Below are 12,358 nucleotides of genomic sequence, written 5' to 3' on the forward strand. Positions count from 1 at the left end.
CTATGAGCATCTGTTCATGGGAAATCTTGGCTGTTGCATTTATAGCTCACTTACACTAAGTCTGGTTGACATCACCCTGGTGGGTCAGTGAAATGAGGTTTAAAAGCAGTGGCCATCCCATTAATAAATTGCTAATAATTTTTTTAAAAATTAAATTATTGAACTTACTAGGGCTAAAATCACCTGTCTTCTTGCTCTGTGTGTGGTGCTGAGGAATTTATTAATGGACTAGTTATAAATATCTGACTTAAAAAGGCAAATTGAAATAAATAAAGGCAGGGTGCAGGTGCCGGGTGACTGAGACCCCTCGGGGTGTGCTGTGTCCTTGCAGGTCTGAGACGAGCAGCCCTGATCACAGTTCTTCCACCATTGAGCAGGAATTGGCTGCACTCGACTCCGAGATGACCCAGAAGCTCGTGGAGCTGAAGGAGAAGCAGCAGCAGCAGCTGCTGAACCTCAGGCAGGAGCAGTATTACAGTGAGAAGTACCAGAAACGAGAGCACATCAAGCTGGTAGGTTTGTGGTGTCAGGCTCGGGGTGAGCACTGACGGCACCGGCACAAATTCTCATCACCTGGGGCTTTCTCTTACTTGGAGTCCCTTTCAGAGCTTCACTTCCCTGAGTTCTGCTGCAGCTTCAAGGGGCTGTTGTGTCACTTTGTCACTAACACTTCCAACAGCTTGGAAGGCTTTGGATGGAAGGCACAAAGGCAACAGGATTACTGCTACCTTTGGTTACATAACTCTGGGTTTACTGCAGCTTTTGGATGATGTTCCTGTTTTATTCTGCCACTTTTCCAACCTGAAACACACAGGGAGGCAGGATTAGCCAGAAAATGAATCGAAACACCATGAAAACAGATTCAAACGTTGCCCAGGACAGAGGGTTGTGCCAAAGAGTGCTCCTGTGGCAGATGAATGCTTTAAGGGGACGCAGGACATATTCTGTATATGGTGAAGAAATAGTTCGCATTCATTGGTCCAAGCCAAGCTTTGTTTTTACAGCTGGAGTTTGGCTGACAAGTACAGTAGGATCATAGGCCCTCTAAGCTGAAATAGAGGAGCTTGGGCAGATGGAAGCTGATGCTAATGGATATTCTTAGGCAGGAATGACATTTTTAAAGGGTGTTATGGGAGTGCAAACTCTTCCTCAACTGCAAACAACTCCCTCTTGCATTTTTTTCTATTACCTGACATTTTGCTTCACTCCCGTTGGGTGAAGTGATTTTTCTCCTCTGCCCTGCCACCCAAAAAGAGCAGGTCAGAGGAGTGATTTGTGTGTGGATATTGCTCAGCAAGGCCTCTGCACAGACTCATTCCTGTGGATCAGCGCAGAGCTGTGGCTCCCAAGTGGTGCCATATTTTTCCCCATCCCTGTGTGAGTCACAGCTACTCCAGGGTGCCTGTAGGGACACAGTTACCTGCACCACAGGGGGACAGTCCCCATTCCAGTAACAGCTGGTGGCTTCATCTCAGAGATTTGAATTTTTATAAAAAAGAACCATTTTAGACCCACATAGTTGGGCTTATCTTGTGAGGTGACTCATTTCTCATTCCAAAATGGGAAACGGCATTTCTCAAAGCAAAGTTACATTTCTGGCATTATCCAGTTAGGTGGTGGCAGAGCAAATTCATTTTTTAGCACAGAACTTTCAGGTAGTTTTCTCTCTGAGCTGTGCAGGAGTTAATGTTGCAATTAAAATTTGCCTTTCAGCTGAGAGGTCCGTTCTGATGGCTTTCTTTTAGACAGGAGCCTATTGTTGGTACCTCTCTGCTTTTATCGAAGGAATGAAAAGTTGGATCAGACCAGCTATGCCTTGTTATACATTCCTGGTTCATCACCCTGAGAGGGTGATTTTACAAAATCAGACTTAAACTAGAAGGGTGATCAAACTGAATGGGTCCCATTTCCCACTTCATTCACTGTTCATTGAACTGGCACAGACGCTCTGCCCATGACTCCTCTCCTGTCAGCATCCCCACCACAGGTGTGGTTTTTGTTACTGGTTTGGGCACAAAAGAGATGGACCCACAGCAGACTTCAAACCAATGACTCAGATCTTTTTCATTCTGTGATCAAAATGTAGGTTATGCTTCTCCGTGCTTGGCTTTCATAGCTGTCATGCCTGAATTTTCAATGTCCCCCTGACCACCCTGAAATCCAAACCATTCCTTGTAATAATCCTCATTACAAGAGGGATGTTTTCAGCCCTCACAGAAAGCCTTGAATGTTCAGTGACACAGGAATTCAGTTTGCAATTAGCATTGTGTAAATTCAATTCGTGACCCCTTATGATTTATCACAGGCATTTTCATTCCTAGCAAAGGTAAAATACTTGAAATATATTTTGGTTTTACATTTAATATTGTGAAAGTGTATCACCTTGATGTACAGAGAAGTAGCAGTTTCTGGGTGAGTTGGATATGCACCAGTCTGGCTGAACTCCACAAGTTAATAATGTGTTTACACTGATAATAATGTTTACTGACTTTTGATTGTCGGTAATTAATCTGGGAATGGCGTAACACTGCCACGTCTGCTGCAGACTTTTGAGGAAATTTAGCTGCCTCTATGATATTTAGCTGAAAATACATATTTTTATTTCTTGGGATTTTTTTTTTTAGCTAATTCAGAAGCTGACAGATGTAGCAGAGGAGTGTCAGAACAACCAGCTAAAGAAACTGAAAGAAACATGTGAAAAGTAAGTGCTGTTCCCTTTATCATTGATTGCTGCTCCTTGTGAGATTTGTTTAGATACTTTTTGAACTTCCCTTTATATTTTATATTTTAGGGAAAAGAAAGAACTGAAGAAAAAAATGGACAAGAAGAGGCAGGAGAAGATCACAGAAGCAAAGTCCAAGGATAAAAATCAAATGGAAGAGTAAGTCTATCCCTAGATCCATATCCTTATACAAGATTTTTCACAGCTGGTAAATCAAAGGAAGGTGTCGACGCGAAATACAAGGCAGACTTCAGTCAGGCCTCACCAGAGTCCTTTCCCTGATAATAATTTCATTCCCTGGGGCTAATGCAGTCTTCTGTTCCATGAGCAGGGAGAGCCTGGGCCAGAAGCAGAGGTGCTGCTGTGGGGAGTGGGGATGTTCCTGGGAGCACCTGATGGAGCAGTTCCCCAAAATGCTGTTCATCCAGGCACTGTTCCTCTAAGTACAAATAGCTTTAGTGCTCCCGTTCCCGCAGGGTTTGATTTCATTTTAACTTGGGTTTCTATTTGTGAGTTGTCTTTCCTTCTTAACTCCATTAAGGCTGCTCTCCAGAAGAAGTGGCCACACCACACTGGGAGGTTCACTCTGCTTTTGGGATAAATTCCCCTCAGACACTGCTAATGATCCAGTGATGGTGGCACTCTGGGGAGGGGACAGGGGAGAGCTGAGCTCTGAGGGTGCAGTGGCCCTGCGCAGGCACAGCAATGCTAATTCCATTTATGCACCGCCAGACAACACAAACTGTAGTTGTGCAAGTTGATTATGTTCTTCCCAAGGGCACAGGATCTCGGTTTGTTTGTCCTCCTTCATTTGTTTTGGCAAGCAGCTCCAAAAGAAAATGGAGCATTTTAATCTTGCACTGCTATTCTTGTTACCAGTCTTTACTTTAGAGCAGTTAAAAATACAAGAGAAACAAACAAAACAAAACAAAAAAAGAAACCCTCTAGTGTTTGAGTTTTACCATGTAACAAAGGCACAACTGTGTTTGGTTTTCTGCAGGTAAAAGGGTTGATAGAGGTTTTGGAGCCTCTCGAGAGAATCTGTGTATTTGGTAACACTGAAAGGAAATCACACACACAGTGAAGTGTTTCAGGTAGTTTAAGAATCAACACATTAAAAATTTCAATAAACATCCTATTAAATAAAAAAAGATGAGAATAATTTATTATGAAAAAGAGGGAGAAATACTTAATATGGTTAGAGCTGGTCAGAGGGCATGGAATTCATATTAGAAAAAAGCAGTTGGCCATTACGGAAATACTGCAGCAGTAAAAATCAATTGCAGTAGGAAATGATTTGCTGAGAGGTAAATGAGGCACTAGTGAGAAAGGCTCAGGGACAGACAAGTAGCAGTTCTTTTGTCCTTTCCTTTTCATTTTTTCCCTCATTTTTCCCAAGGACTTTCCTCTGTCAGGCTTTTCAAAGAGCTCTTTGGAGAGGTGAGATGGGAACTCCATGGGGAAGTCAGCTTTCCCCCTGTGTCTGTGACACAGCTTGTCCTCACTCTGGGAGTAGGGCAGAGAGGAGTGAGACCTTCTGGTGAATCCCTTTTGAATCACTCTGGCTACACTGTTGTTCATCTAAAGCTTTTACACAAATTTGGGAAAGAATATTGCACAGAGATAATAATCCATTGTTTTAATTGTTCTTACTTAATGTTTTTACACCCACCCAGGGCTTGCCTAAACCCATCTGATTTTAGTGCCACCTGAGGAGCAGTTCACTGGTCTTGGCTGAGGCAATCAGTGATTTGGAGTAACTGTCCTGAAACTGGTTGACTGAAGTAGCCACAAATTGTTATTTTATGTGCATTTATCACTTTGGGCGTCTTGTATTCAGCCTCTGACCGATGGTTACCAAATAACTGGCTCAGAGAGTGACATAAAGTTCCATTTCCCTGAGTTCAGCTCTGCCTGGGGGCCAAGCCGTGCCTGCCCTGCTCCTGTGGGAGCTTTGTCCCTGCATGTCACCAGCAGTGCCTGCTCTGGCAGAGGCTGTTCCTCTGCCACACCGTGGCACTGTGCCTCTGCTCATGGCGCTGCAGCTCCCACGCTGACATTTGAGACTTTGGGAACACCAACAGCACTTGGAAAACGTGGCATTACCCTGTGGGAAAAGCCTGCTGGGGGAAGAGCAGGGGGATGTTGTGCAGTTCATGGGGAAGTTTGAGCCCTTCATGTAATAAAGGTGTGGCCTGGTACAAGGACCAGATCAGAGAGTGCAGAAAAGTTAATTAGGTGGGTCCTTAAACATGGCCTTGATTTGGCAAAGAGTTGCAGGGGGTTAAAATACATTGGTGTGATGTTACCAACTCAATAACTCGTGGAATGCTTCCCCCAGGGAGAAGACGGAAATGATCCGGTCCTACATCCAGGAGGTGGTGCAGTACATAAAGAGGGTATGTCAGGCCAGGGGTTTATTCTGCACCTGGGGGGATAAAATGTCACCTTTCACCTTTTAGATTATATTCAACTGCAGATTCTAAGCTTCAGCATAAAGATTCCACACCTGCTGACTTTTAGCAGATGCAGTGTAGACTTTGCTTCACATTCCAGTTAAAGGAAAACTGGGATTTCAGAGAGCTCCTCATTAATTGTTAGTCAGCATTTGGGGGATGGTGCTGAGCAGGGCAGATTTTAATACAATTTCATCTCTGAATATCCTGTGTGTATTCATGGAAAATGCACCCATTTTTTAAATGGGCTTGCTGCTGTGTGCTGAATGCAAAGATTGCATAAGGAAAGTCAATGAACATTTAATTGCAGAGTATATTTTAACTTTAATTGCGTTTGAACAGTTACTGAAATGTAAAAAGCATTCTGTGAGTTCTGTAAATACAAATCAAAGAATTCCATTACAGTTGTTAGCTTTTCTGCAGCTGCAGGTGGCTCACACTGGGCTGAAATTGTGCACTGCAGTGCTTTGGGGTGTGAAATCACTATGGAATGTATGCAGCCTTTGAATTCTCCTCTAAATTTCAATGCAAAGGTAGTTAGGTTCAAAAGTTGGCCCGTTTTTGCTTAGAAAAGCCTTGATTTAGGAAACAACCTTAAGAATTAGCAAATTAAGTAGGTTTTATGTCTGAGTGCATTATTAAGTGAAGCCCAAGATTTATAATTTAATAACATTAGAAGTCTGCAGTAAGTCCTTTAGGCATTTCTGATCCTGAACCTCAAGTGTGAAGTCTGAGGTTTCATGTCCACACCCAACTGTTGAACAGTCGTGCTCAGGGATGCTTGAGGCAGTGGTGTGTGATTTTATATTGGAATTGTTCATAGTTTCGATGATAATGTTTTAATTTTGATGGATGGAATGTTTGTTGGGTAGGAGGTGGGAGAGTGAGGATGCGCAAGCTCTGAAAAAAGATTCTCTGCTCTTTTCTGACAGCTAGAAGATGCTCAGAGTAAAAGGCAGGAGAAACTTGTAGAAAAACACAAGGAGATCCGTCAGCAAATATTGGATGAAAAGCCTAAGGTAAAGAGTTTCTGAACATATGTTACACTGCTAAAATTGTCCTTCAGGAGAGAAAGAGCTCTTGCAGCAGGTAGGCTGATGTTTAAACATGAGAGAATCCATTGACAGCATCAGAGCCACGCTCACTGAGACTCAGGGTGAGAGAAGTCAAGCAGCAGCCTGGTGTGGGCACCACATCAGGTCCAGATGGGGGATGAGGGTTATTTTTCAGTACTCTGGTTGTTCAAAAGCTCTCAGTGTAAAAGGTGCTGTGGCCAGCAGAGTGTGCCCTTCCCTCCCCTGTGCCTGAGCTGCACAGAAGCAAAACACAGTTCCCACTAAAGGAAAAAGAGATATCTCCTTAGCATGCTGTCCCCCGGTCCTGGTGTCCATCCAGCAGGATGGGTTTCTGTGGGAAACATGCACTTTTTTACAATAATAGTGCTTTATATTCTACCTTGCTTGCTGGATTTCCTCTATTTGATTTAATGCACTGCATCTACACGTAACATTTTGGAATGCATGTTTTGATCCTTAAGCCTGGGGGCTCACTCTTGCTCCAAGTGGAGCTGGTGGCAGTTTTGCCACCAACTTCAGTGGAGAAGGTTCAGAGTCCTGCACTTGTTCTTGATCTTCCTGTAGGAAAACCTAGGTATAATCAGACTTCCACATGGAGGGAGACTTGTTTGCAGCAGCATTCCAAGTGTAATTCTTCACAGCCCACTGTGTCATGTCTGCTTTCATTTTTTCTGCTCTTGCTCAAATGTGTGTCCTTGGCTTCAGTTCTCATTCCTTGTCTGTGTCCACAGTCCCGATGGTTCTGTGCCTGTATTACAGCTTGAATTCTAGCACTGGCTGTGAGTTAATCAGTGTTTTCATGTCATCTCTGTGAAGTAGCCAGAGAATAGATCAGGCTAAGGGCTGAATAGCCAGAAGTTTACAATAGTTTGGGAAAATAAAAATGTTTGCACTTCCAATTTTCTACTCATCTTTTTAAAATCGTGTTTATAAATAAGCTAGAACTTTTTGATGTTGTGGGTGTCTGGGTGTAAAGACTATACATATTATTATGTTTTATCTTTGGTGCTGTAGGATCATGTGTTTATCAGGCTTGTGAACTGGAATTTAAACACCGGAATTTAAAATGCCAGAGAATAATCAGTTAATGCTTCTAACACCAGCTTGTTTGGGATCCTTGGGCTCTTGGTTACTTCTTTTTGGCTGTGTCCTTTCTTCTTTTTTTCTTGCTTTTTATTTTTAATTTATTGATGTACTGAGGAGTAGCATAAAGTACTGGAAATTTGTCACTGAGGACTAGAGCTGAATTTCGGAAGGTTGTGCTGGGCCAGCTGTGTTTGACTCTTCCATCAGTTCTCTCTGCCTGGCACGGAGCAGCTCCAGATCCCTGTCACCCCCTGCCTCTGGCCACAGTGCCAACTCCTCACCCTGCCCTCTCCATGCCTCCTGAGACAGCCTCTGCAGGGATGTGCTCACAGGGCCTGGCTCCAGGGCTTTTTCCTTTTCCTACACACTGAAACAGGCACTGTGCTGAATTTATGATGTTAGTGCCTCCTGCTTGCATGAGAGGGTTTAGGGAAAACATGATTACTCATTTTATTAAGTCTCTTTTTATGTTTTGCTCTGTGTCCATATTTCATACCCATATTTGCCTCCTCACTGACGGGGTGGATGGTATAAAATAGATCAAATGATTTCCCAGCTGAGCAGAGCTGATGTGTTTTCTGCAGGCAGCAGCCTTTCTGGGGGCTGCTTTTTCAACAACCCAGGCTCTCCTGCTTCAAACACCCACTGAAATTTATGCTGGCTGTGTTAAAAGGCTTTTCTGGCAGCCTCAACTCGGCCCCAAACAATGAGTTTAATATATTAAGAGGGAAAGAATTTTCAGTATTCTCCCCAATAATTCCACTGGAGACAGATCTGCTGTCATCCATCACTGCCCTTTGGTTATTTATTCGTGTCTTACAGTTTGTTGTGTTCTGACTCTGTGCACAGAGCTCTTTCCCAGCCAGGAGGATATCATGTCACCAAGTGTTGCCAACACACTGCCACAACCTCTCACTGTTGGCTTTCCTCAAAGTATGAGTTTGCAGCTTCCTCTCTTGTGGTGTGCACAGGGCACCAGGAGAAATTTTGCCTTAGAGTGCTGTCATTTTAGACAACAGGTTTTAGAAACTGCACACACTGGATGCAAAGTAGTTCCCTGTCCTGGAGGCTTTTCTGTTTTGTTTTGTTTAAAATACCATGTGTTTAGCTGAGAGTGCTTAACTCAGGACTGATTTAAACCCTTAAGCTCTGCCTCTCCCTCACATATATAATTTCTTTCTAGTGTTTGCATGTGAGACTGTTCTGCAGCTTTTATTTGCAGGTCTATTGTATTAGAAAAAGGTTTTTTGCTCCTATGAGAGTTGGAGACTTCCTGAACTGGTACTTCTAGGCAAAAGGTTGGAAACAGCTTCTTGTGGTCCTGCTGGAGTTAGGGCAGGCATTGGCTTTAGTGGGCCCAAAAGGTCGTTCTGTGTCTGTGTGGGTGATGACAATATCTTTGTGACAAACTGAGTGTTACAACCAGGTCTGTGTGTGTAGGGAACCAGGACAGCCCTTCCCACAAACACGCTTGGGGGAGGAGACTATCACCTGTTAAGAAGTCAAATGCTGCCTTGACTCTGGGTAAAAACTCCCTAACTTGCTATTTTAGTGAAATCTTAAGGGAAACAAAGTTGATTCCCTCCTGCTGCTTTTTCCTAACAGCATCATTACCAAGCTAGGCCATACTGTATTTTCTTTTCTCTCACTACTTGTTTTCTCCTACATTATCTACTGGCAGCTCTATATCAGCAACAACTTGTATTTTCTTTCTCTCCCATTCTACTGCTTTGTCTCCTCCTCTTAGTCACTGATACACATTAAGCTTGTCCTGTCCTTATCTCCTTCCCCTTGGGCATCTCTCCTGCCTGCTGTGGAGGCTGCTGCAGACAGCAGCTCTGTGCACTGCATTATGTCAGAGCGGGGTGTGATTTTGGATCCTGCACTCCAGCACGTCTGGCACACGACATCAGAGCAGAGAGAGCATCAAGGATGGGCATGGCCATGGCATCTCAATTGCTTTGTCCTTGACAGCTTGTGCATCAAATTAAACAGGAATCAAGTGCCTTTCCTTCCCCCTGCACCCTCGCCTCCAGTTCTGTTGTAATTACAAAAATCAATACACGTGAGACATGACAAGGAATTAATTATTTTTCTGAGAATCGACTCAGTTACAGTAAATAGACCCAAGCATCCTCTAATTGGAATCAATGAGACTTTTGTTATCCATGCTCGTGGGTCAGAGCTACACTTAAATCTCAGTGTAATACTGAGACTCCTGTGCTCTTGCACCCAGCTCCTGCTCTCAGCTGAGTTGTCTGGATTCTTTTGGCTCCAATGGACCATGTTCTTACAGCCCCAGTTGCCAAGGAAGGGGTAACTCCTGTGGTTCCTCAGTTTGCAGCCCATGTTTCTGCTCAGAACTGCTTCACTCTTCACAACCCCAGTGTAGCCAAGGCCTGCCAGGTAGTCTGGGCTCCTGGAGGGATGCGGGAGATGGCACAACGCAGGGTGGGGCTTTGTGGGAAAAGGTCCCACAGACCTACAGAGGCACCAGGAGCTGTGCAAACTTAGAACAAAGTGTTGCATCTCTCTGGTCTTTCAAGTGAATGAAGAGAATATACAGCCTTAAGGCATGAAATTCCTTTTTCTCTTCAAGAAATGGAATGAAAACAATTTTTTAAAATTATAAATCTGTTCTTGTTAATGGAAAATACAAGCACCTGATGCATACTAACTTTCATACATTTATTTTCTCCCAGTTTGGCACCTGTTAATAATTGCACCATGTGGGAGTTGACACTTCCACGTCCAATCAAAAATTAATATTAACACTGTACCTGAAAAACAGAATGATACATAGTCAAGTTGCAGAGCAAATGAACAAGATGCTGATCTTTCACAGCAGCAGAGCCTCTCGAAACTCTGAGGCTGCAGCTTTGGTGCTTTAAGTGAAACTCTGTGGTCACCTCGTGCAGGTGATGCTGTTGTGCAGGAGGGTCAAACAGCAAATGTGTCCTGCAGCACTTCTAGAAGGTATTTCAGCTGCCCTCAGCACTCATCTGGAAGGGAGCAGCCCTTAGGAACTTTGATGAGTATTCCAGTGTCGCTTCAGCTCCCTGTTAACTCACAACAACAATGCTCTGTCCACCACAATCCCCTTTTTATCCTTTACACCTCTGCAGGAAGCCAAGCTGTCTTTTGGGCAGGCTGCACTTAATTCAAACACTTCCAGATGCATTCCAGTTCAACCACAGGCAACTCTTCAAGAATTTTGGGGAAGAAGTTTGGAGGAAAAGGTTATTTCAGTTTACTGGGTTTCATGGGACTTTGCATTGCCTGGATTTGGATTGGACAGGGGAAAGTTGTCCTCCCAAAAAATGAGTATTCAGACTCATTGCAAAAAAAACCCCATAAAAATGATTTGATAGCCATTTGAAAAGTTCTTCTTTTATTTTCTCCCTGTTTAGGTACAATTTTCTTTTGTTAGTTCATTCAATTTTAACATTTCCAAAGTTTAAAAAGAAATCTCTCTTCAATCTGTGGCTGCTAAGCTAGAATGACTTATGGCATTATCTGCCAAAAAAGCAGAGAATGAAGAGGATTGAAGTAATTTACTCTTTGTTCCACCGTTCAGCTTTGGGTTCTGGTGCTTGTGTATTCATCAGAGAGAATAATAAAATACTTCTTTACCACATTAAGTGGGCAACAGCATGGAGAAATGAATGGAATTTTCATAGCCTCAGTGACCAAGAAATATTTAAAAGAAAAAAAATAAAATACAGAGTGAGATTTACAAATCTTCCTGTGACTTGATCTGGCTTCTTCCCACTTGTGGATCAGAGCTTGTGTTTAAATGTTGGGATGCAGTATTCATGGCCCATTCCCTGCAGGATCTTGGCACTTTACTCAGCACCTCTGAGCATCCAGCTATGACAGTGAGCCCAAACTTTGAACAGCTGAAGCCCTGATGGGTTTGTAACTGTATTGGTGCAGTTGCTAAGCAGTGCCCAGTTGCAGAGTATTATTTTGGGGAAGTTAGGGTGGTCCCTTCTTTTCTGTTTCTCCCCATGGGATAAATACTGCAGAGTGCACTTTCAGCCTGTAAACTGAGTAGTAAATAATGTCGCTTCACTCATTAAAAATAAATAGGCTGACCTTTATCCTATGCCAGTTTTATAGCAATAAAACTTCCTTAAGTTCTCTGAAGTGACTGACATGTCACAGGCCTGAGATCAAAAGAATTCAGTCCAGTAACAGGATGCTCAAAGGATTATTTTAGATTTAGGCCTTGCTTGTTTACATTTTTCTTCACAAATCCACATTTTAAATGGTCGTTTATTTTTTCCAGCAGAATAAATGTTGCAGTGTGAGAAATGGGTATCAGGTCACAAAAGATACATCTAACAATTTGAGGTGATATTTATTGTGTTAATTGAATGTCTTCAGTGTTACTCTTACACATACATGTTCTTGGAAACATTAACTTTTAAATCAACAGCATCACTTTCCAGTGTGAATATGCAGAATGCTTTTAAATTTTTTTTATTGAATTCTGATAGCACTTTCTTTTAAATAAAAATGTCACAAGCTCTTCGTAGGAAGAATGTAAATGTAAAGAAATACTTTGATGAATGGGACACATGGAAAAATATGATAAATTTAAATTGGAGTTTATTGGTAGAGGGAGAGATTTTTCTCACATGGGTCATGGAGACTGGAAGCCAGAGAAAATCCTGGGTTTGCTCTGGAGCTGCCATAAAAGGGAAAATAAATTACTTGAAAGGGCAGACTTTTTTCAGTTTTGCAGTCGTGTAAATCAGCAGGAACATGACCAAGTTACCAGTGTCACTGGTGATTTAAAGATACTGGTGAAGGCAAGCGTGTGGTCCATAATGAAGGGCATGTGACAGCCAGACCTGGTTTGTGAAGGTTACTGAGACGTTCCTGGATAACATGCTAATAAATGAGAACTGCGAGGGTGGTGGTGGTTTGGGGTTTTTTTAAGAAAAGTGATTCTGGAATCCAGCTATGCTCTGTGGACAAAACAGCTCACAGAAAATTACTTTTTAAAAAAG

The 12,358-nt window shown here is 42.8% G+C and overlaps 1 protein-coding gene across 4 annotated transcripts in view; it reads left to right on the forward strand.

Moving 5' to 3' along the window:
- The window catches only part of PLCB1 (phospholipase C beta 1), a 341,984-nt gene that overhangs the window by 279,321 nt on the left and 50,305 nt on the right, over window positions 1-12,358 (forward strand). For all 4 annotated transcript variants that reach the window (XM_082302895.1, XM_082302897.1, XM_082302898.1 and 1 more), the window contains 5 exons: window positions 332-512; window positions 2,625-2,701; window positions 2,792-2,881; window positions 5,064-5,121; window positions 6,111-6,197. In XM_082302895.1, coding sequence (XP_082159021.1) covers window positions 332-512; window positions 2,625-2,701; window positions 2,792-2,881; window positions 5,064-5,121; window positions 6,111-6,197 — 493 coding nt within the window. The remainder of the gene's footprint in view (window positions 1-331; window positions 513-2,624; window positions 2,702-2,791; window positions 2,882-5,063; window positions 5,122-6,110; window positions 6,198-12,358) is intronic.

Source organism: Coloeus monedula, assembly GCF_965178545.1.
Source record: "Coloeus monedula genome assembly, chromosome: 2".
Classification (NCBI taxonomy): Eukaryota; Metazoa; Chordata; class Aves; order Passeriformes; family Corvidae; genus Coloeus; species Coloeus monedula.